Below are 26,529 nucleotides of genomic sequence, written 5' to 3'. Positions count from 1 at the left end.
TGTCAAAAAATTACAGCAGTAAATGCGATAGAAAAAGTATGTTAAAGGTGCATACATTTTGAGTTTTTACTTTCGAATTTTTTTCTGCCCTTCCTGTTTATATATATATATATATATATATATATATATATATATATATATATATATATATATGTATGTATATACTTATTTAATGGTACAGCTTGTTTCTCTGACTTGCAGAGGTACATGTAAATTGCTCATCTCCATTGATGTATGATAGGACCAGTTAGTGAATCAATATATCCTATCAGCGACTCATCGCTAAATCCAAAAATCATTTTCATCTTTATGAACCAAACAACTATGAAGTTAATACAATCTGGCAACTGAACTGTTGAAACTAGTTATTGCAAATTTAAGGTTTATTAATTCAGCAACCCCCCCCCCCCACCCACTCTCTCTCTTTCTCTCTCTTTCTCCCTATTTCGCAATCTCTCTCTATCTCTCTCTTTCTCTCTCTCTCTCTCTCTCTCTCTCTTTCTCTATCTCTCTCTCTCTCTCTGTCCCAATCGTTAACATCTCTAAACCCTTTCTCTTCTCTTGACACCAGTTATTAGATACAAAAACATCATTTCTTACTTCAGATTCTTACCCCCCCCCCCCTTCTCTCTCTCTCTCGTTCTCTCTCTCTCTCTCTCTCTCTCTCTCTCTCTTCCCACTTTCTCTCTTTCTCTCGCCCTCCCTTCTCTCAATCTCTCTCACTTTCCAAGTTGCCTCAATCTATCATTCTAAATATCTACCCACATAAACACCGTATTTCTCCACCAGTCTCATCCATCAACCCCCTACACATTACTTATTCCATCTGTCTTCGAGTTGATCTTTTCCCCGATCAATGCATCGATCATAATATTACATACCATTATTTATCAGCTCAGGCATTGGCGTTTTCTTCCAGCCTTCATACGTATGTCAATATGTGTGCATACATACCAATTTTCAATTGCATCAATCTAGGCTTTTATCCTCTAACCTCTAACTATAATATCATAATAGTTTTATAAAGACATCATAATGATAGTGTTATAAAAGCAAACTATAGTTATGTGAAAGAATAGTTTGAGGGCATTTTGCTCATGTTTTTCTAGCAGTCCTTATTTACTTTAATTCAAAATATGTTTTATAAGAAAAATCAATACTTGTTTTTCCTCCATTTGTTCCACTCTATCGCCATCAATCACATCACTTTCTGATCAAAATTATTATACAGATTTATATAAGAATCAGAATTATCTAAGTATCGAAGTGAACTTATTTGCAGGTCTGATAACCCGATTCATCATGGGCTCAATGTTGTAATGGGAAGCTCAAAAATGACCAAAAACCTGTCTATTACAACAATATTAAACTAAGCCCATAATGCGTTTAAATGTCAGACCTGCATATATAATATGTATATATATCCTAGTGTAAATTCAGCACATCAGAGAACACATTTTTTTCCTATTTGGATAGCAACATCCAAAGCTGTGCTAGAAATCGTGGCTTAAACATAGAGGTCTATTGATCATGTCAAAATGTGTACAGTGTGCCAGTTATACTCTCGAACCTACTCGAAGTCTCCATTGCACTATTTGTGGCACAGTGCTACGTTGTCATTTTGAATGTGGTCAGTATTCTGGCGGGGACACAATTTGAAAAGATCATGTCCTCAGCGTTGCGTATTTGGAGAAGACACGTCACGTTCCTTTTCCTATTCGACTATGGTATGAATGGTTGTGGAACAGCAAGGGCGTCCAAAGTAAATTCTCCTTTGAAAATTTGAAACTCGCCTTCATGTGGCTTACTTGAGGGAAAATTGAGACAATTCGCATTGAACACATGTCAAATCCTTGGATTTCTCTTTAAAACGGTGCATATCACTTGTTTTGTTTGTTTTTATTTTAAAAAGAAAGCACCAGCAACGATCTACCACACAAATTTTGAGTTTTGTTATGAAACTGAAATGTTACGAAAGGATATTTAATATATTTTGAGCTAATTCATTTTAGTCTCGTTTAATGGGTTTATTAATATCATATTACTAGTTGTGATAACTTAATAAAAATGTTTGTATTCTCTAACAAATGTGAATTACGCTAAACTAAAAGAAGCTAAAAGAGTTATTTATTTACTGCGCTATCGCTCTAATTAATTTCATTACAACAGAACTGTCTATCACTTAATAGAGACACAATGAAATTAAAATCTTAGAAGGATTCTTAAGAGTTTCACAGATTTTCACAGATCCTAAAGGCTCTCAATTTGCCTGCACGATCGCATGATAATTTTCACTTATTAACCACCGAGCACCCCATTGACATTATTGGTTTCCCATTGGAAGCCAGGCAACCTTCAGTATTGGTAATACTTGAAGGGATGCGATTTGACGATTGGAATATCGTTACCCGGGTGAAAGCGATGATAACTAATAATCTGCCATTTTGCTTAATGAGATCGTATGTTCGTGAATGGACACCACAAAATCTAGACTAGTCATCACGAATTTGTAATAATTACGTTTAAATAAATGAGGCATGTTTAAAACATATATATGTGGTCATATCGCTTCAAGACGGTAACATAAAACAGTCAAAGAGATGAAAATTGGATATCGGGTTTTTTTTTGTTTCTCTGGGAAAAATGAATCACTTCACCTCACCTCAGACTCCTGATCAGGTCGACAGAGGCGAAGAACTGAGAACTGATTCCTCAGCTATTTTGCACCAATCATCTTTGTTTTCTGCCTTCCGGATGAGAGCGGGACTGTCCATTTTTATATATTTTCTGAAGTTGTCGACCCTGTTCTTGTGTTATCCATCTATTTTTCGCCCTCCTTATTCAAGTTTCCTGAATCAATGAACTGATTGGAGCTCAAGTGATCTTATAATTTGAGGGCCACCTATAATTTAGGTGGATGAGATGTTGTATTGTTTTGGTCATGGCGTGTTGTGTCGTATCACATCATCAAACCACGAGAGTTTTCTCTTATTGATGACAGCAAGTAGAAAATCGTATGAAGCTGCTAGTGTTTTTATTTCACATATTAATTCCATATTAATTTGTCTTGTCGTCATTCCATTAATTTCTAAGGAGTTTTGTAATATTTATAGAGTCTATAATATAGTTTCATAAAGTAAGAAAATCCAAAATTTCATGTTCCGATAAATTTAGATTTAGAATTATATTGTAGTACCCTTCCAATCTGACGTAATATTATCAAAGTTTCAAATTTATTTAATCTTAGGCTTTCGCCAATAATTCATACAATTTGATGACAACATACATGACAGTGAGAATGTTTTTAAAATACATTTTTTTTTACAAATCACATATCGTGTTTGATTACATTGAGAAATGATTTTTTTTTCTTCTACCGTTTATCGTTTGAAATGGTTTTTACATTGGAATATTAGATTTTTTTTACAAACGGTGGTTTGCAGATTTGTTCAACATATTGTTTTGGTCTTTTATCATTATCATAATCATTAAGGGTTACATAGGTCAAAAGAACGTTTAATACCCTGAAGTTTTTGTAAAGATAGATATATGGTAGTTAATGCAAACAAAAGAAAAGATCGAATTGATGCATGAATATATGTAGGTACACAACATCGTATATACAACCAAAAGGTCAAATTGGTGCATTAATATTTTTTTAACTCATTATTCTTGTTATTCAAATCCAAACGTATCAGTAATAGGTGTTTTACAATGGACCAAGTGTTCCTTAAATTCCCTTAGAATATAAATAACAATGCATTGTACAATGCAAATTGCATAATCTTTTAGATAAAAAATTTAAAAAGGGAAAATCAGATAAAAGCATAGAAGAAAACTATTTAAAAAAAAAAAGATAATCTTTTCCTATTATTTACATAGCCATATGTACTTTAACGCAAAAAATCCCTATGAAGGGTATTTCTTAATTCATTAACATTTTTAGTTTGAAATCTCAACCTGTTCCATGTTTTGGCAGTACGGATTATAAATATATTCTTCCTAATTGAAGTCGAGTATTTTGAAATAAATATTTTGAGTACATCTCCATCAATTCGTCAATCAAATGGATGCATGTTTCTTGTTCTGTCTCAATTGATTTTCCTTTCCCTAGTCATCCGTCGAGATTTCCATCTGTCTGTGACATTTCATCACAGAAATGAGAAAACCCCCGTACACGCCCAATTCATGTAACCGCAAAGTGTTCTTAGAAAATCTCTCATTTCCCATTTACAAGATTAACTTGAAGACATTTGACATTGCGCCAGTCTCCTTTGTGGATTTAACTAGAGGATAAGGAAACAACATCCGGCTCTTTAAAAGATTAGATTACCTCATTATAACACATGCTCTAATAGAAACCCATATTCTCCTAACCGAGAACATGACGGTACCAAGCGAAGGAAATAAAACAATCAAAGTAGGAAGTTGAGCATGGCTATTAATAGCAATATTGACAAATATTTGTTTACAAGTCTGATAATCCAAAATCCAAATTGTTAAATAGAGATGTCCGAATTGCGATTACAAATACAAGAAAAAAAAAAGTAGTCTTTCAGAGCCATTCGGCCCATGGAGCCGGACTTTATCCCGGTTTCTCTAGCTTGAAACGGAAATAGCAATTGCATGCTACCATGTGAATAGGACGTTAGTCTATCACAAAATACTTTCCGCCAGATCAAACTGACCCAGGTAGCCAATCACTGCTCCATGGACAGGTAGGGGGGGGGGGGGGTCAGGGGTCAGAAAAAAATCTCGAATGCACCCGGGATTGATCTCGATCCATTTGATTGTGATCTAGTGCTCTACCAACTGAGCAATTGGGACCCCCACATGAAAATAGCCATCCCAAAAAATCAGTCTTCCTCACCTGGGGATCAAACCTCAGACCTCCTGATTACAGGTCAGATCTCAAATGTTTAAACATTTTAGGTTCAATGAACAAACAGTTGTTTTAAAAAAATTGTATGGTCTCCTTCAATGTTTGTATTGTTTGTATGTAAGTTGATGTTCTTTCTTAAAACTTTTAGTTTGTTTAAAGTAATTTTGGCATTTTATTGAACACCTTGCATATCACGTTGTGGTAGTACATATCCTAATTAAGCTTCGAGAAATTTATAAAAATTTCTTCCTAATCAGAAATATCTCGGCCCACCTTACTTGGACATGCTAATGAAGTTATCCTATTCTGTTGATTATCTTACACCAAAGTATCTAGGTTTGACCATGACAGTGTAGTCAAATCATATCTCTATTACATTTGAATTAACTTCAAATAATTTGGAAAAATTCAAAACAGTTTTGAATGCACTAGCTCGTCAAAGTAATCTTTGACTGTTCCCTGTTTTTATTGGACTGTACCATGGCTGAACATTTGCAGTGATGGGGCCCGTAGGCCTTTTGCAAATACAAGCCATTGAAAATTAAAGATTGGAAAAGCACAGATTTTAAGGAGTTGGATCTCACAACACTGTCGTATATTTACCAGCTATGGAACCGATTGTTCGCTCCGATTTTTATTTAGTAGACTAGTAAATCTATATCTTTAATTATTTAATTAGTTGGAGTGTTGATTAAAATTATTTAACAATGATTTGCTAATCAGAACTGGCTAGCATCGCGCTTAGTGAGTATCAAACTTTTTATTCCCCCCCCCCCCCCAACAATCAGTTTCTTTTGCTTGATTTATAAATATTTCCAACGCTTCCGATTTCCACAGAGGGGATCTAGTGCAGACGCCTAAAACTGTCATTTACTAGTAAACGAAAAAAGATGCTTTTGCCAAAGTCACCCCCGTAAATCTCTGTAACCCCTCCATTACTGTTTTCAGAGTAATTGTTTACGAGTCGTTCATCCTCAGATAATTATCTTGTTCTCTTGAGATGCCAAAAATAGCACCAAAATGGCTGCCACTAAGTTCATAGGTTTGAATTACGTTATTCGAAGCCTTCACGAAATAATAAGCGAAAGCAGGGGGCTACAGTCGGATTTCATTAGCAAAACTTCAGCTACTTTTTTTTTTACAAGATGAGATCGTCAGACAAGTGTGTGTACTGAAATAATTAATATGTTGAACTTTGAAGAATTCAGTTTTTAAAGCTTTTTTTTTTCTTGTGGGTGTAGGGGTGGGAAGGGGGTGTTTTCTTCGACATTAACCTTTGATTCCAGGTCAAATCAGTACAAGCAACTTTCGTTGAAAATTAGTTATACTTAATGTATATCAACACAGGTGTTTAAACCTTGATAGGTAAAATGGAGTCTAGATCTTGTTAAAAAGATTTAACTCCACCTGTAAACGATTTCACAAACCATCTAAAACCTTCTAATATATATATATATATATATATATATATATATATATATATATATATATATATATATATATATAAAACATATATATACCTTATGATGCAATCTTTTGCATTGCTGTACAAAGACATTGAAAATCAAAATTTATCCAAGCAGAAAAATGCATTTCAGGACAATTGTACCCAAAAAGGTATAGTTGTCTTTTATTTTTATATTTAGAATAATTTAAAATAGATTGTAAAGTAAAATGTGTGTATTATCAATACCTTCTAAAATGTATACATTTCCTATTCTAATCACTTAAATCTAGTCATAATTAGATCTGGGTATTAAATTACTGTGATGTCATTATCCCCTTTTGATTGTCTAGTCTCACTTAAATAAAATAGATTGCTCCAAACATCATCATCACCATCACCATCGTCTCCACCACCACCAGTAACAGTAGCAAAAACAACAATAATAATTACAAAGACAACAATGTTCAAAACCAACACACACTCACTCACACACACGCACACACACACACACAAACACCTAGACACACACACAAACACTCAGACACACATACACACACATTTACCAATGAACACGTACACACAAGCATACACACCAATCACTTCTCTATTCCTGATACACCTGTCATGAACATCAATGTTGTTTTAAACTATTTCAGGTGTATTTTTCGCCGAGAGCGACGTGGGTACCGGGACGATTGTAGGATCGGCTGTTTTCAATATACTCTTCATCATCGGGGTGTGTGGAGTTTTTGCTGGAATGGTGAGTGCAAACACTTGATAGTCTGCTATTGTGAGTTCCTTAAAACATACAATGTAAAAATGAATATGACAGGATGAAAAGGAACCCAATACTTACCAAATACTTACCAAAGAAAGTTTCGGCTTCAAAACCCGTCTTCAGCCAACAGCCAAACAATAAAATTGACAGTACGATATAGAGCATATAACAAGGCTGAGAGGGGAAGGTATGTCAGTATTTTGTTCTTTTTTAAAGCTAGTATATATTCAGTTTTATTCAAATCTTGTTACAATCTACACCCCGAGCCAACTTATTTAGTTTGTCTTTTTAATCAAAATGATTCTTGTACATCAAGATTAAAATATGGAAAGGAGTGAATGAAAATGTTTTAGGCAAAGTAGAAAGAAAAATACACCAAAAAATTATCCTAAAAAAAAAATCAGCCTGCCCCAGCTGGGACTCGAACCTCAGACTTGATTACCAGCCAGATTTTCTACCATTACACTACATAGGCTACCGAGAATTGGGAAGACTTAATGCTTATACTCTTCGCAAAGGTGTGCGTTTCCACTGTGAACCCTCGCTTTACATCACAATAAATAAACATTGAGCACGAAAGGACGAGAACGAAGGTATGAGTCTTGAAAACATCAAAGTAACACAATAGGGAGCAGGCAGTGGTAAAAGATGAAACATATGAAATGTTGTGAATGAAGCAACCCCGGACTGCAGAAAGATTTGGAAATGTACTCTCCGAATTCACAAAAACACACACACACACACAAACACATAACCTCCCCCCCCCCCTAAAAAAAAACCAAAAAAAAAACAAAAAACAAAACAAAAACAACCAAAAGAAACAAAAAAAACAAAACAAAAACAAACAAAAACAACAACAACAACAAAAAATGAAAAAATAAACAAAAATAAAACAAAATAAAACAACTTCGAACAAGCATTGTTGGTTGTTTATAAACAATAACGTGAATGAACTCGACCCCTCTCCTTATCATTCTCTTCAAGCCACCAAATGGTGATTTTCTGGATCACATTATAAACGTTTACGTTTACACATAGTCTTCTCTGTTGGTTATAGATAGTATGCGCTTGGCTAAGAAGTTCATAACATTGCCATCCTGAAGTATAACGGACCAACACACAAAACTGTGTGTATCCATGAACGTTTATAGTCAGGTTAATACAGTTCCGTGAGCATTACTCATAAACGCGGAGGGCAAAAAAAAAAAACAATAACAAAGACCTGTGTGACGTCATTTACGAACAATCTATATTGATCAAGCGGTAGAATAGTGGATATTTTAATTTGACACATGCCGTCGATGGTAAAGACTGTATTGTTCGCTATAATTACCAATCACTGCCGTTGTTTACATTATGACGACTGTCCGAGAGACGAGGTTATCTAAGTGTCTATTGTTATGGCTCAATGTTGTGATAAAATGCTTTCAAACCAACGCAAACTATTGTCCATAGCAACGATGTTAAACCAAGCCTACGTATAATCATATTTGGTTATCATCAGACCTGTAAAATTATGTGCCTTCTTAAATCATATTATACCTACTATATATTCACGATAGGAGGTGGCGAATTAACTTACAGCCACTCCGACTTATTTTTCTTTTTTAAAATTTGTATTTTTTCAGATTATTATTGTATTTGTCGGTTTTAATTTGTTTTCTTATCATACTCATTACACAGACAAGGTCGAATCCCCCTTAATATCTTAAACATGCTGCTACCTAATGAGGAGAACGTGTTGATAATAATGAACCACAGGATTCAAGGTACTTTCCCATACATCATTCATCGTCATTCTATTACGACCATAGATTGACAAACTGTGCGGCTATGTGGACTTGTGGTATGACATTCGCCTTCGGACCGGAAGGTCCGGAATTCGAACCCCGCTCTGTGCGGCGCATAGTTGTGTCCTTGGAAATAGCTCTTTGCTCACATTTTTTCATTGTACTCAGGTGAAAAATGAGTACCTGGCCGTTAAGCCTTGGTCAAATGGAAATAAAGTGTAATATCACCAACAGGTATCAAGTCTCGGCCTACATGTTCCGTGTTGCTGTCGGCTGAAACCCAGTGTAAAGCGCTTTGAACACGTTAAGTGGACATTACGCTATATAATAATAATAATAATAATAATAATAATAATAATAATAATAATAATAATAATAATAATAATAATAATAATAATAATAATAATAGAGCGCACCTTTTCCTCAACGATGAGGCTCTTGGCACTTTAAACACAAACACAAAACAATAAAGAAAGTACATGGCATCAAAAAAGAAATGTTTCCAAGGATTTTTTTGAAAATAGACATTGATTTGGATTCTCAGATGCTCTGTGGAATGGTGCTTCATACAGAGGACCAAATGAGAAAAGGACCTTCATCCCGCATTTGTATGAATGAGCGGGATAGCCAATCAGGTGGTGTCATTCGAGGAGCGCAATGGTCGGGTTGTCAATTGTTTCTTTAGGAGTTCTGTGAAGTAAGGAGGGGCAGTGTTTTCCAGACAACGATAAACTAGGACGCATGCTTTGACCCTTTTCTCAACAGGCAGCCAGTGTAATTTTCGAAGGAGAGGTTTGGCAGAGTCAAACCTCCGCCTTCAAAATACCAATCTGGCAGCATTCTTTTGGACCGTCTGAGAGCTTATTTTCCGAATTCCCAAACAACAGAGCATTCCAGTAATCCAGCTTTGAAAATAAAAGAGAAACGACAAGTTTCTTGGTGACATCCTCAGAAAGTAACTGTCGAATAGATCCTTTTTTTCAATTGACACATCAATGATTGGACATTGTCTTAATTTGCTGGTCCATCGACAGTTCTGATTCTAAGAATGCTCGAAGATTTTTGACCTTGTCAACAATATTGACACCTCTCCCACTTTTAATTTCTTCTTGCTCCAAAATCTTCTGTTCCCCACGTAGGTCACCTCCGTTTTGTTGTCATTCAACCTTAGCCTGTTCCTACCCATTCAATCTCTTAATCCTAGTACTGATTTTTCATATGTAGTAATGACATTTTGTAAGTTTTTAGTACATTTAGATCCAAACAATTGGGTTTCATCAGCATATTGGTGGTAGGACAGGCCATAGCTCCTGGTAACCTTTGAAAGAAGTTGATGTATGTCGAGAACAAAAAGCACAGGTCCAAAAATTGATCCCTGTGGGACAACAATTATAAAGGCATTTGATCGGACTTCAAACTATTTACAACTACAATTTGTTGTCGATCTATTAAATAAGATTTAAACTAACTGAGTGCCATAACAGAATGCTTTTTTCTAAAGGTTTTAACAGTAGGTTGTCATCGATTGTGTGAAAGGCTGATAATAAATCAGGAAGGTTAAGAAGTGTGCAGGAACCCTTATCGATGATTTGAAGAAGATCATTTAAAACCCGGACAAGAGCAGTTTCGGTAGAGTGGTTTTGTATGTAGGCAGACTGAAAGATTTCTTCCATGGAATTTATTTTAAGATGAGCCAGAAGTGGCTTTAGGACCTGCTTTTCAAGAATGTTTTGTAGAAAAGAAAGGTTAGAGACAGGACGATAGTTTTTTTTTAGGATTTCTTTGTCAAGATTAGCTTTTTATCAAAAAGGGTTTAACGTACGCATTTTTGCAGATATCAGGCATGACACCCAGTTTAAGTGATTTATTTATGATGAGAGTGATGGATGATATTAATTCGTTTATACATTATTTTAAAATGTCGGTTTTAATCGGATCGAACTCACAGCTTTTCGAAGCAGCTGAGAGACTTTTGACTTCATACTCGTTGACTTCAACAAACTGTGAGAGACCGGCACCCAAAAACAGTTCAAAATTTGTATCTATAGGATACGTTTCTAATTCATTTCTGATCAATTAATTTTTTTCTTTGAAAAACAGGTGAGAAGGTAATCTTTGAAAATTTTAGTTGGCTAATGTTTTTGATTCTCTTTACCTAGGTGTTCATTTGAAATCCGAAAACAGTCCTTAGATGATGTCACAGTCCAAAATCATAATAGCGTTGTATAGCTAATGTATTTATATGATATGAATTATTTTTGTCTATTACTTATTTTTCTGTATCAGCCGGTTAGTTATGCCATTTCTTTCAGATTTTCTCCTTTGTTGGTTTTCTTTCTTCATGTCCTCGTTATACCATGGGGCTTAAGTTCGTATTCTTACCGTCCTCGCTCTTTCAGGGGCATGTTGGTTCACGCTGTCGAGTATTGCGGCGTTGATTAGTCGGCGTCCATGGTGTGTTTTTCTTTATTGAATGAGTTAGATGTTTCCTTAAAATGTTCTTAAAACCACGTGAGGTAATCTTGCTCTTTACAGGGCGGTTTGTTGTTACGTAGATGGAGAAGAATAAAATATGATGGTCAGACACTCATCTATTTATATTGTTGACAGGTGATAAAAAGTGGAAACCTTCTTCTGTAATGACATGGTCGATGATGTGGCCATGGTCATTCGTTGGTTCGACCACGATCTGAACGAGTTCACAATCTGTTAAGTCACGAAAAATTTTTGATTCGTTTTTGTTTCCATTAAAATCAATGTTAAAATCACTAAAATTAATGTTGTTTATGTTATTAATTGACTGGTTAAAAATAAAATCTCTAAATTCCATGGTAAAATCTTTGCATGACGAATTGTTCTTATCGGTGGTATTTAAATGCAAATTTGTTAACAATTTTGAAAGCGTATTAAAAATCCAGCATATTCAAAAGAGTCGAATAGATTGTTTAAAAATGATATTTTGTCATGAAGGAATGATGAATAAACAATGGCTATTCCTCCAACTCGTCTGTTTGGAGGCGGAAAATATTTTATTTTGTATCCCGTTGGCGTCATGGCCTTCATAATAGGTTCGTCACATTGATGGTTACGCCATGTCTCTGTTATAATGAGAATGTTAATGCGGTGGTCTTGGATAATGTTAATTACGCCTTGAGTGTTGTTCCGACATTATCTTATATCAATATTATGGCCAACGTTAATAAATTCGTTATGTGTTGTCTTCGGTCTCCGATCAGTTTCCTTAATTGTTATCACGGGAGAGGGTCGGTTTATTGAAGCCAAATTATTAGTGGTATTTAAAGTAATTTAGGTTGGATCGGGGTGGTGATGCTGATGATAACGACGTAGACTGCGAGGATGTTGGTGTTGGTGGTAACAATAATATGGAAGATGACAGTGATGATGACGTCAGCGATGATGGTGGTGATGGTGGTGACGATAACGACGACAATGGCAGTGGTCGTGACTTTGGATCGACTCTTATGTAAGTGAATGGGGGCGTTATGGTCTGTGGTATTATTATGAAGTCCTTGTCTGTGGCCATTGAACACTGGGATCGCCCTTTGATTTCTCGTTCCGCCCCGCTGGTATGAATTGGACTCAATGCCGTTAATCAGAAACGTTGGTTGTTGACAGTATTGATAGAGTGACGTCGATGTTAAAAATAAAGCGGTGAATAAAAATCTCTTGTAATGTGTAGAAGAAAAAGATTTGTAAAAATTAGGTTTTACCTTAAAATCCATTTTGAAAAAATGAGAATATCAGAAATGGTTTGTTAGAGATTAAAATTGATTTCAGATAATTAAACACAACACCGTCACAATATTAATCATATAAAAATCCACATTGACGCGTAGGAATTGAAAGCAAAATGGAACAGCAAGATAGATAAACAAAAACGTGTCCTGCCGGCGAGGCGTGTTAAATTATATAATATATAGTATATAAATGCTCAGGTTTCTTTTATTCAAACATCTGACACTATAACATAGGGAAATTTTTCTCTTTGATACATTGCAGATTCTGGTTAACTCCTTTGTCATCTCCCGTATTTGTTTTAGTTTATTTTCGAAATGTAATAATTCTTTCTCAAACACAATCAGTTATAATAGGTGAAAATCTTTTATTGCCAAGATCCTTTGATCAGATATTGACGTTTAAAAAAAACTAAATCTGGAATTGAATTCAAGTGAAAAATCTCTCCTTCAATTTTCTATTGCTTTATTTAGTCCCACTGTTATAGAAGGAATGTGTTTCAAAGTAAAAGTATTGAAGGGAAATGAATATAACTGCTTTAATACACAACTGAACTAAAGAATCCAGGTTCTAATCGTTATTTAAAAATAATAACGATATTAAACGAAAATATATGGTATACATTACATTTGAAAAAAAGGTTCCACTCGTGTCTTTCTAAGTTAAAGAGCTTAAGTTTGTCTGCATTTCCCTAACTTTTTACATATCGTATTAGTTTTATTTTATTGTATTTATTTACCCCAAAGAAGGGTTTGAACAATAAAAGATTTGGTTTGAATTCCAGTCCATATTGGTGAGTTATACGTACTTTTGAATTATCAGTCAATTTTGTTGATAATAGGATGAGGGTCCATAACATACGGAAAGCGGATATTTAGATACGTTACATGTATAATACGGTCATATTACGGCGACGTTGTACAGAGGATGTGGATGCAACACCAAAACTAATTTTGAGGGCAATTATAATATTCTGGTTTGAAGGCATATCACCTTGATGATTGTCAGAATTTCAAAGACAAAGCTCTTTATTTAAATAAACACGATGAAGGATTGAAGAGTAAATGGCTACAATAAAATCTAATTTTGTCGAAGTTACATAAAATCTCCAGCCAGGTATTTAACCATTGACAGGCCCAGGTCGATTTGACTCTATTGTAATACATCAAAGGTAACCGGTTCCATCTATAGAGTAATAACATCACTGCGACGTCAAGTTGGACGGAGCCCGAGCCCCATCTCAATAGCACTGCTCTCTTGTTGAAAGAGATTAAGACGGCGTTCATTACAAATTAATTATAGAAAAAAACTCTGATTCCAAAGAAATTCCTGTTTGACTTTAACCTAATTAAGTGGCATACTCTAGAAAGACACGTATTTAATAATTTGGTCAGAAAACTCATCATTCAAATATCGATCGATTTCAATGACCCTCATCTCGGCCAAAATTATCAAACATTGGACCTCATGAAATATTTTTACCAAAATGAGGGTCATTAAAAAAACAAAACCTATCGATATTTGAAGGTCTATTTTTTTTCGCCAAATTTTAAAATACCTGCTTTTTCAGAGTTCGGCAGTTAACTGGTTAAAGGCTAAAGAAATGTAATTATGTCAGCTTGTTTGCCATGCGCTATGTATTGTTTGCGTTTGTGAAGAAACAACTCAATTTCAAAGAATGTTATAATTGATTCAACGTAAAAGAATTTATGTAAATGCTGATTTTTTTGGGGGTAATATTGATGATTGTTTAAGACATCATCTCTTTTCCAATTGGCATTGGGTTTCCTCTATCGTCTTCTTGAAGGCTACCAGTTTCATTATCAAATATAATTCTGTGGACAAAATGCAGTTGACGTCATTTGATTATGATTATGACATCTTTTGTCGATTAAAAACAGCCAACAGGTGATTCGTTCTCATAAAATTCTCTAAGACTACGCGCAATTGAGGTTAAACACTCGTTAGTTAAATTAAGTTAAACTCGTTGCAATTGTTTTTGATTGGTTTCCCAAGCAAAATCGTGGAAAATTAAAACCTTAGTAATGAATTCATGTTATTGACATCAATTTTTCTTGTGTAATGTTTCGTTATAATCTATCGATGGTTGTTCATTTTTCATTATCGTGATTAGCTTCAGGAGAATGAATATACAGTAAATATAACTACCACTACAATCAATAAAATCATTACTTAACTATAGTTTTCCTTCATAGTAAAAGTAAATCATAGAATGATAATATTAAGTAGCAATAATGATAACAATAGGAAATGAAATGGTCGACGTGGATGAGATAGATTGATGGATATATATATATATAATTTTTGTTTAGAGAGAGAGAGAGAGAGAGAGAGAGAGAGAGAGAGAGAGAGAGAGAGAGAGAGAGAGAGAGAGAGAGAGGGATTAATTGACATACAGGCAGAAACACACGCATACACACACACACACACAAACATACACACAAGGGGAGAGAAGAGAAAGAAATAATAAAAGAAGGAAAGAGAGAAGAAAGAAAGAAAGAAAGAAGAGAGAGAGAGAGAGAGAGAGAGAGAGAGAGAGAGAGAGAGAGAGAGAGAGAGAGAGAGAAAGAGAGAGAGAGAGACAGAGAGAGAGACAGAGAGAGAGAGAGAGACAGAGAGAAAGACAGAGGGGGGTGGGGGGAGAAATCTCTCGAAGAAGCAAGATGACACCAATTTCATTACTATCCATCGTTCCATGCATGATCTTAGCATCATAAAAACTTCAGATCCCAAATTGACTCCTCGGAGAAATAGGGAGAAAGGTCATTTACTCCAGTTGGAGGAAGCTTCGGTGTGATTCCCAGTCGGATTAAAAGCGAAAAAAACATACAGTTGTGCCCATTAATTTCTCCTTAGTGTGTCCCTTGTAAGGATTAGTGGCCATAAGCAGCTTTGAGACGGACAGTGTCTGTCACCGTGGGGCCTTGAAAGAATAGAGTTGATTTTACACTGCATTGACCTGCTTAATCAAAATACAGAAAAAGACGGACCTAAAATTATGTACACTCTTGTGGAAACGGTGGTCCTTATATATAGTGTAACACTACTTTAATTGCTTGATTGCTAAATTGAACGAAGCTTAAAGTCCTTATCATATAGTCTGTAATTAAAATATTAATTTCAACAGGTTTTATTGAATTCATATTATTATAATGTTTGAGCAAAAACAAAATCCGTTACTCTATAAATTCGACTAGCTCTTAGTAATTGGCTTCAACAGTCGTGACGCCTCTTAATGGCGCATATCTAGTAATTTAGTAACTGGTTCTAAACTATCGGAACAATGGCGGACGCCCGTATGAAATACTTCTCCGACGAGCATAAAAGTGTATCCGGAGAAAAAGAAACATTATAAATCTGATCATGTTTTGACTTTTATACATTCTGATCACTGACATGTGAAAAAGTTCTAGCCAGCATGAAGAATAAAAAGTACCAATTTTCTTTGTTTAGAACCAAGCTGCTGGTTGCTAGCGGACGTGACATCAGACTATTGAATCCTGTTGCATCCTGTTTCATGCTCTGGTCTAAAACGCCTAGTTTCTGATTCATATTCCGGCTTCAATGATGTAATTTGAATGACAGAACCTTTAATTAAGTTATGAGACTGAAGCATGACTCAAACCTTTTGTTTTGTTAAGAGAATTACTTTTAGTTGACATTTTCTTCACATACAGTTGAACTACAGATAATTCTAAACATGAAACGATGCCGGAATTGGCAACAGTTTTGTGGAGAGACAAAAATGTATTCTTCCATTTTAAACGGTTTAGAAAAAAAAACAAAAAAACTTACGCTCTCAAAATATGAGAGCAAAAGGATCCATTTGTCTTAAATGTGTAGACTTGATTTTATATGCACGGAGCTAACCAAGAAAAATAAAAGGAAGAACGTTTTTGTTAAGCTTCGACATATTGAGGATAATCTCCCCTTTAGGGTCACTATTTCACTGTGACCAGACATCTATTTCATGTCAATCAAAGGAATTCTTGTGCCATTTGACATTAAACATGAGGTTTAAGTTTGTATTTAGATAGCCATCGAAGGGATCATCACCAAAGCTCACTTTTTTCCAAGATGAATTTGGCAAACCTAGTATATTACTGTTATGATTATGATGATGATGATGATGATGATGATGATGATGATGATGATGATAATGATAATGATAATAATGATGATGATGATGATAATGATAACGATGATGATGATGATGATGATGATGATGATAATGATGATGATGATGATGATAATTATAATTCTCATCATCATCATCATCATCATCATCATCATTATCATCATCATCATCATCATCATCATCATCATCATCATCATCACCATCATCATCATCACCATCATCATCTTCCAAACCACTATTATCATCACCATCATCAATATCTCCACAACTATTACCATTTCAACATACACAATTCCACTATCTTTTATGAAAAGACCTTCGGTCAACGACCTGTGCCCCTATTCCAGGCTCGCCATTTCCAATTTAGTTCGATTCATCACTGTCACATGAATCATGTTTCGTTACTTCCCTCAAACAATACTTACAATGCCGTTCAATATCATTCTGTGTTCCGATATGGATGTCCGTTCTAGACTGATTTGGTCTTTAATCCTTTAGTGGCGATATTCGGTTCTACTCTAGGCTTACACGAATATGTAGTCTATCGACTTAATACGTTATTGTATTGAGGAGAATTAATTGACTCTGCTTCAATGTGCGGCTATGTGGTCTAGTGGTATGACACTCGCTTACGGATCGGAAAGTCTTGGGTTCGAGCCTCGCGCTCGGCGCATCGTTGGAAAAGGCTCTTTACTCACATTCTCTCACCGTAATCAGATGTAAAATGAGTACCTGGCCGGTAACAGCGGTGTCTTTGTCCGAATAATTGTAATATCGCCTGACAGAGTCATGTCCCGTCCCTATTTTATTGAATTCATATTATTTATAATGTTTGTGCCAAAACAAAATCTGTTACTCTTTAAATTTGACGAGCTCTTAGTAATTGGCTTCAACAGTCGTGATATCATTTCCCTCTTAATGGCGCAAATCTAGTAATTTAGTAACAGGTTCTAAACTATCGGAACAATGGCGGACGCCCGTATGAAATACTTCTCCGACGAGCATAAAAGTGTATCCAGAGAAGAAAAACATTATAAATCTGATCATGTTTTGACTTTTATACATTCTGATCACTGACATGTGTAAAAGTTCTAGCCAGCATGAAGAATAAATAGTACCGATTTTCTTTGTTTAGAACCAAGCTGCTGGTTGCTAGCGGACGTGACATCAGACTATTGAATCCTATTGCATCCTGTCTTCGTGCTCTGGTCTAAAAACGCCTTGTTTCTGATTCATATTCCTACATGTTAAATGTTGCTGTTGACAAGGGACCCCCTGTAAAGCGCTTTGAGCACATTTAGTGGATATTGTGGTATATAAAACTCAATTATTTTGTTTAATGAGTATGCTTCAATGATTATGCTTAAATGCAATTTAGAAAAGGATCCACTAAAAAGTTAGATTTTGATGTGACATATCCGTTAACTCTTTCCTTACCAATTTAGATCTAATTGTCCATGTCAAATTGCTATCAAGCATTCACGAGACCTAATACGTATATAAACAATCCCTTTAAAGTACAGAAATAATTTTTAACTTTCTGTACTGTAAACTGTGAAAAATTACGAGAATTGTCTATTATCTATATTCAATTTGTAAACCTTTAATAAGTAAAAATATAATTTAAGGTGATGAATACAATCAAAAAGTAATATTTGAGAACAAATAGCTTTTAAAAAATCAAGTAAACTATTGATCCGGTATGAAAATTAATCATGATATATCCATATTGCAAATTTGTTTTACAAAGATGTTTTTATGTAACAAAAATCAAACAACAAAGCTATAAAGAAAACAAACGAACTAACACACAAAACAAAAAACCCGTTCATATCTTGTGCATTGACTGGTAAGGCTGACGAAGGATATGCGTCCCAAACGTTAATATGATGTGCATTTACCAAATTGGTTTTATACATCTTTCAAGGCCCTCATTGTTTAAGTAGTTCTTATGGGTTGGAATTTTTTTCTTCTTAACAGCCACCCCCCCCCCTCCTCCCACCCTCTCCCCAAAAATTGCACTTTTTGACCTACTGTGATATGACTTTAATTTCATTTCAGGTGGTGGAGTTGACCTGGTACCCTCTGGTGCGTGACACCGTGTTCTACCTCATCTCTGTACTTACCTTGTTTTTGATTATCCGTGACAAAAGCGTCGCGTGGTAAGTACAAAATATAACATTTTTAGTAAAAAGAAAATCGTAGCATGGGTCTTGCACAATATACTTACTCTAAAAATATTATCGATTTTAATATAAAGTACTCTGTACTTCTAAGTACAAACTTAATATCAATTTAACAAAATTTTTAGTATCATTTATCTCACTTATTTAAGGTTAAATGAAATGTGAAAAAATACACGTTTGATAAAAATTCCAGAGGGGTAGATAATAAGTATAATTATTTAAATGTCTGGAGGGGTAAATGTACAGCGAGCATGAACCTAATAATATCGATATGGTTTTTTGAATTCGACATGATTCGATATTGTCATTCCAACAAACCTATCGATATTATGGTACGATATACACAAAAAGCATTTTCTTCAATTTTTGTTTTCTTTGGTTTTGACATTATGCGAAGTCACATAAATCGGAAATTTGGCTATTAATCACGACAAGTGGCAACTATTAAATTGTGGCATGAATACGTAACAGGCACCACTAACCGTTACATAGATACGTGTGACCTTGAGTAAATTTGTGGTTGTTATAATATAATAGGGCGAAAATGCACATATACAATAAGTGCACTGTTAGGGTTCTAAAGAAGGGAGAGGGAAGAGCCTGTTGAAAATATGAGGCAGATTGGCTCATTGTGAAACATTTTGTCGGAGATATCTAAAAGAAACAGAAACGAAAACCAAAGCCAGTTCAGCAAAACTTTGACTATTAATAGAATGGGGTCGAGCAGCGAACAGGATCGTTCTATAAGTCCTTCTCATCTGTACAATCATACGTTAAAACGATCAACTAATTAGTGGAACAGCAACTGAAAAAACCCCCGGAATAACCCGGAATATTTTAATATCCCTCCATGACATGAACAAAAGAATAGAAAATATCCCTTAACAAACGGAATAGACAAACAAGCAAAAATAAACAACAAAAAACCCCTAAAAAGACGAAAAAAACAACAACAAAACAAACATAAAACCAAAAAGAAAAAGGACAAAACAAAACAAGGAAACAAACAAGCAATCAAGCAAACGTACAAACAATCAAATCTAAATGAAATGGGGCAAATGATTTGCCATTTAGGCGGTCAAATGCTGACTTCCAACCTTCAATGAGCGATTTCTATTCTAAAGTAATCAGCACAATTTAAGGCACTCCCGTGATTCGATGAGAATACATCTGCACCTGGTGACTTAAGGAAACGGATGTTGAGTTTTAGATTTTTGATTGATTAAATTAGTTGTCTGAGAGAAAACACGCTCCACTGAAGACGTTTGGAATACCGTGACACTTTGAAAAGTATAGACGTTTCTATTCTTTGCTTTGTCTCCGCTGATTAGGAATGATAAAGTACTTTTTAAGAATGAGTAAACGTTCTAGATTCTATTCATTGCGGCAATGTGGTCAATGCGGCTGTGTGGTCTTATGGTATGACAATCGCCTTCGGACCGAAAGGTCTGGGGTACGAGTCCTCTCTGAGCGGCGCATAGCTAGGTCCTTTGAAAACGTTCTTTACTCATATCCTCTCGCCGTACTGAGGGGTAAAATGAGTATCTGGCCGTTAATAGTGTTGTCTCTGTGGGAAAAAATTGCAATATCGCCTAACAGGTGCCATGTCTAGTCCTACATGTTAAGTGTTACTGTTGGTTAGTAACCCATTGTAAAGAGCGTTGAGCACCTTTATTAGATATTGCACTATTTAAAGCTCAAGCTTAATTATTATATCAATACAATAAAACACTTTCTTGTAAAAAACAAAAACATTGATTATGCTAACCATCTTGAATATGATCTCTCTGAAGCTTGATCTGCGGCAAATGTGATACGTCATAATTTCATGAAGATAATTAATCACTCGATACAGATAAACATAAAGTAGAAGATTTATGATTTCAGTTTGAGTGATGATCAATTTTCTTTCGTTTTCTAAATTAAACACAAAATTGTAGATTACGAATGGAATATATAATATATCAGATGTCAGAACACAAACGTGATCCTTTAGATCCATTAGGACGAGGAGGGAGTCTGAGGCTCAGTCGTGGCAAACGTACAGTAACAGATTCTAGTTACTTTCAAGATAGAATGTTGGTCGATTGGAAAGTACTTTTGACTACATTCAACAGAACCAGCTAACTATGCTCTGTTTTGTGGACAGGGGTTGTCAGAAAAAATTCGACTGAAACAAGTATCAATATCAGTCCCTTTGCTTGCACGGCGAGTAATCTACCAGCTCAGATATCCGATCTCTCATTTCGGGTCACAGAATTAACTAAAATTACCCCTGGAATTTAATAACACCTAAATTTGTATCTTCGTCCTTCCCATGCCGACTGGCACATTGGTCCGTCACAAATCTCTAAGTATCTCTGATTCCTCCGATGACAGTCCACCTTCCCTTAAATCTTGCTCTATGGTCTGATCTAAGTTAACTTCGGCCCACGTCTCTTTCGACTTTCAGATGGCTTCCACCTCATAAGGTCTTTCGGGGAATATACCGGCCTTCATGCGGGTTTGCGCTACGTGGCCAAACCATCCTAATTTCTTTTCCCGTACTATGTCCAGCATTTCGATTATTTCTGGGTTTTTTTCTTCACTATTTCTTCATTTCTGATCTTATCTTTCCAAGTTACATTGATCATCTTGCGCAAACAGCGCATGTAAAACGCGTTAAATAAATCAAATTTCATAACAGTAAACTTCAGTTCAAGACCATTTTAGACATATCGGCTCACAACTGTATTATGTCGGGGTACATCCGATGTTTGAATTGGATTTTAAGAGTAATGTCTAGCGTTTGAGTTAAAGAAAATGCCATAATTGAAATAAGTGAGTTTTGTTTATCAAACTTCAAAATTTAAAAAATACGTATTCTGATCATTTTGATTTTTAAAATCAATTTCCTTCAACTTGTCTATGCGACATGATACCGATCTTAAACGGTGGGTCATATTTGTCTCACTTTTTAGGTTTGTCGCCTGGCTAGTCGGAGTTCGAGTCAAGTATAAAAGTAGACCTAAAATCAGCAACTTCTCTAATCCAGACGTATTTATTTAACTTTTACCTACTGATTTAAAAGTACTCCATAATCAAATATTTGTTTCTACTTGAGTTCATACACTATTGATGTTAAGTCTTTAGGTAAAATACTCACATCATCCGATAACCAGATTAAACATACCAGCACATACCAAAACTGTGTGTAACTTTAAAGGATTATAGTCAGATTGATATAATACTGAGATCTTATTACAAACAGGCTGTATAAAAACAATAACAAAGACTTGAATGACGTCAACGTTGTTCCTTCTCTAAAGTCAAGTCCAATCCTGCCTTCACTAAAGTTGTTTTAAACTCAAAACTCGCCTCATTATATTTATGTTATTCCCTGTGAATTTGTTTACCAATTTGCTCAAATTATATAATATTTTAAAACATTACCTGGCCAAATTTAACAAGGAAACACCGGTTATGAATCACAGGTTGCTTAGTCTTCGCTTGCATCACAACTATTACAATCTTTGCCTTTAGCACTGTATGTTGTACATCATTCCTGAAATTGATAATTAATAAGCATTTTTCTCTCACGTAAAAAGTTCAGTCGAGAATTGTTTATTTTCCAGGTAGATACTGGTATTATAATGTTTTTCTAGGCTTGTTAAATTATCCCCCCATGTTTTCATAATGAGTTAATTTTATAATAATCATGCCTTGTGGTGTTTATTCAAAATATGGTAAACCCATGTTTATTCCATTCTGCCACCCTGTCCATCCATCAACAATCTTTATTAGAATAATTACATCCGTTTCGTGTTTTTAAAAAAAAATCATTATTAGAGGGTAAAAGATCACGAGGAGGGGGTGGGCAGGCAATGACCTATAGGTAGGTTTGACAAAGGGTAGACTGGAATAATTCATACCCTATATTTGTGAAACAGAAGACAAACGGTAACAGGGAGTAATGGTTTGTAGGCCCTGTGGATAAACGAAATTATTACGGCGTGAATGAAAACGAGGTTCTAGCTTCACGTTTTTTGCGCAAAAATGACTTATTGTATATGATACCTGGTAAATGCTGAACAGCAGCAACTGGGGTACTGTTCTTGTTCTGTTTGGACAGTAGAATCAAACGGGGACTCGAATTTGCACGCAACACTCGACTGACATTAGAACCTTGAATAAAACAATTTGAATTATGACACTTTTTCCACAAGCCGAGGCTCCCATTTATATAAACAGCACGATATGTGAGCTGACTGCAAAGAAAGACACCTTCTTGCACTAAACGCACAATAATTCAGCAATCCTGATACTTGCGATAGATAGTTAGAATGGTTATATTAATTACTCGTATTCTTTGTGTAATCATGTGTTTATCACTGCTATAATTGTAATTCGTGAAATGTTTGAAGTTAACAATTGATTTTCCAATATAATCGTCTAAACTAGTCCAACTATGAATTGTGAATTTCATCAATTTTCTCATTTACCAACTTTTTCACTAATTCACACCAGAATTAATATGACATACAGATAACATTGATTAATCTCTTCCAACTGGAGTAAAGAATATTTTAAACATATATTTGTTTTCTCTCCTCATGTCATTTCAGGTACGAAGCCACTGTGATGGTAATTCTGTACATGTTCTATATTCTCATCATGTATTTTAATCGTCGTATGGAGACAAATGCCAAATGCTGGGTCAGGCTTCTCTTGGCAAAATTTGGACGTCAACCATTGGTTGAAAAGACTAACCAAGAAAATGCCGTTCCAGAGGAAATGAAAAGAGCACGTGCACACAGGTAAGAGATACTGTCTTGCTCACTTAATTCCAGTTTTTAAGAATGACAACTAGTAAAACAAACAAACAAAAACAACAAAATTAGAGAATCTATAAAGGGAAATATCCGCTAAACCTGCTCAAATCGCTTTTCATTTTATCATATCATACTCAGCAAAGAACCATCTCACAAGCCAGTTTTTGATCGGATGTATATGGAATTAATTTCACGCATATATGTTTTGGATGGTTCAACAATAAGAACAACAAACTCCAATTAACATCAACACATCAATTTACTTTAACAAATTACAAGAACTTGGCCAATTTGTCAACCACTGTAATAAAGGTATCGTTACACACAATGCGACTGTATGATGACCACTTCGCGGAGCTGCCATAATCTGAAAAAAACAGCAACATAATTATTAAAGTTTTGCCAGAAAACTTCAAATATGAAGTCCCAGGTTCGATAGCTTTTGACAAGATCCGGGCCTGTATCAGGAGATCATTGTCAGCGGCTTCATTGAAGGCAGAATATAATCTATGCTGTCCACAGTGAAAACTGTTAGTCCAAAGTTATGACGATATAAGAGGAATTGTGATTTTAAAAAAAGAAATTCGGTCCAATCCGATAATTAAAAGTTTTTTTTTTCTGATTTTGTCATGTACAACACTAAAGTTATGACTGTGTTTTGTTAAATGAACTACGCGGAGGACGGTGATGCCTTGTTGAAAAAGGACAATGCTTAATTTGATCATTTCAAATTTAATACAATTCAAAGTGATTCGGCAAGAATTTGCACCAGGCTTAATTGATCATACCACTGTGCTCATTTGAACAATTATATAGTTGATTATATGCATTGCATTGGGTTCTCAGTTATTTTGGATATTATATTCTAATGTGCGTCATCAAGCTCAATTACGGAATCAGCCGATTGGTTTTCCGTAAAAGTGCCTGCTGCTTGTGAAAAGAAATCAATCAAAGCGTTCATGTTATCTTTCTAATCATCGTTTGACAGAAATTAATATGACGTCATATAAACGTGATTTATATTTTCATTATAAAGTTCGTTCACCAGTATAGCATTGAATGGGTTTATGAAAACTGTTCCTTGGTTTTATTTACATATCATGACACAACATAACCTTATTAAAAAGGGTTGCTTAGGTCAAAGGCCTTTAAATACCCTGTGGAAAAAAAAGGTTCAGATAAAAACAATCCAGATGTGATCTTAAGTATGATCATCATTTGCATCGTAAACAATCAAAAATATATCAATTAAAAACGTATCCATCAAATCCATATTATACATAGTGGAGCTCCCTGTCGATTGTCATTTTGAAATTGATTTATACTTTTCGGTTATAAATTTCAAACTGTTTCATTATTAACGGTTCTTATAATAAAATGCTTTTGCTAATCAGAATTACATAGTAATTAAATGGGCTGGGGTGAGGGGGTGGGGTAGAAATGTTTTGTATGGTAAAGACGGCATTTAATTTTATTTCATTTGGCTGGGTAAAGATCTTATCTTTTCTAGTTTCAATTGTTGGATGTATATAAAGAGTATTTTTTATGCAAATGATATGTGAATATGAATCGTAGTTTACGTCATTCACTTAAATTTCATTCCTGTTACGTCAACTCTGGAATATTGAAATTTGATTTACCCAAGTATCTGCATTTAAATTGGTGGTTTCTTTTTAGTTTGAACTTATTGATATTATACACATAGTCACACCTATCCACCCACTTACTAACACACATCCATCAATCCACACACACACACACACACACTCACACACACTCACACAAACATAATATGCGCACTTGAACCCTCACACATAAAATTGCGGCTATGTCGTCTTTTGGTTTGACACTCGCCTTCTGACCGATAGGCCCAGGGGTCAAGTCTCACTCCGAGCGACATATAGTGGAGTCCTTAGAAAAATGTCTTTTTTTACATTTTCTCAGGCTACTTAGGTGTAAAATAAGTGTAAAATAACGCCTTTAACAGCGTTGTGTTTGTCCGACAAAAGGTAGTATCACATGACAGGCGTCATGACTAAGTGATGCTGTTTGCTAGGGACCCTTTGTAAAGCGCTTTGAGCACGTTTAGTGGATATTGTGCTTTTTAAAAATGCCCAAGATTATTCCCTTATGCACATTCATATAGGGACTTGTTTCAATTTTTATTCAAGATTTGGTATGCAGTCACAGAATCACATGCATCTATCCACTCTCTCTCCACCCACCTACCGACCCCCCCCCCCGACACACACACACACACACGCACACACACACACACACACACAAACACACAAATAAAGATAGATAAATACGCACAAGTAATAAATTTTATACCGTACAGTGATCCTCTCACAACACTCAGTCGCTCACATTGAGATTTTTTGTTTCTGTAAATTGTTCTCTCTATTCTACCGAATACCAAGAACATGACATTTTTTTTCGTTTTGGCAATAAAATTTATACCCCATAAGTCGAAGGATTAATATGGGCCTCCTAGTAGTAAATAAATTCGTAATCTAGATATTTCTAAAAAGTTATTGGTTTTAGACTTTTTGATAAGTGGCAAGTCGTCAGTTTGATTATTATTATCATTATTATTATTATTATTATTATTATTATTATTATTATTATTATTATTATTATTATTATTATTATTATTGTTATTATTATTATTATTATTATTATTATTATTATTATTATTATTATTATTATTATTATTA

The 26,529-nt window shown here is 34.9% G+C and overlaps 1 protein-coding gene across 8 annotated transcripts in view; it reads left to right on the top strand.

Moving 5' to 3' along the window:
• Positions 1–26,529, top strand: part of LOC144965154 (sodium/potassium/calcium exchanger 5-like) — a 155,187-nt gene that overhangs the window by 114,063 nt on the left and 14,595 nt on the right. For all 8 annotated transcript variants that reach the window (XR_013643975.1, XR_013643974.1, XM_078900186.1 and 5 more), the window contains 3 exons: positions 6,986–7,089; positions 18,874–18,974; positions 23,603–23,794. Coding sequence is in view for 6 of the 8 variants with exons in the window: in XM_078900186.1 (XP_078756312.1) it covers positions 6,986–7,089; positions 18,874–18,974; positions 23,603–23,794 (397 nt within the window). In the remaining 2 variants the exon portion in view is untranslated. The remainder of the gene's footprint in view (positions 1–6,985; positions 7,090–18,873; positions 18,975–23,602; positions 23,795–26,529) is intronic.

Source organism: Berghia stephanieae, chromosome 2 (assembly GCF_034508935.2).
Source record: "Berghia stephanieae isolate SIO BIC M18660-M18661 chromosome 2, UCSD_Bste_1.3, whole genome shotgun sequence".
Lineage (NCBI taxonomy): Eukaryota > Metazoa > Mollusca > Gastropoda > Nudibranchia > Aeolidiidae > Berghia > Berghia stephanieae.
Note: the sequence above shows the minus strand (reverse complement) of the source record. Positions and strands in the feature narration are given on the sequence as shown.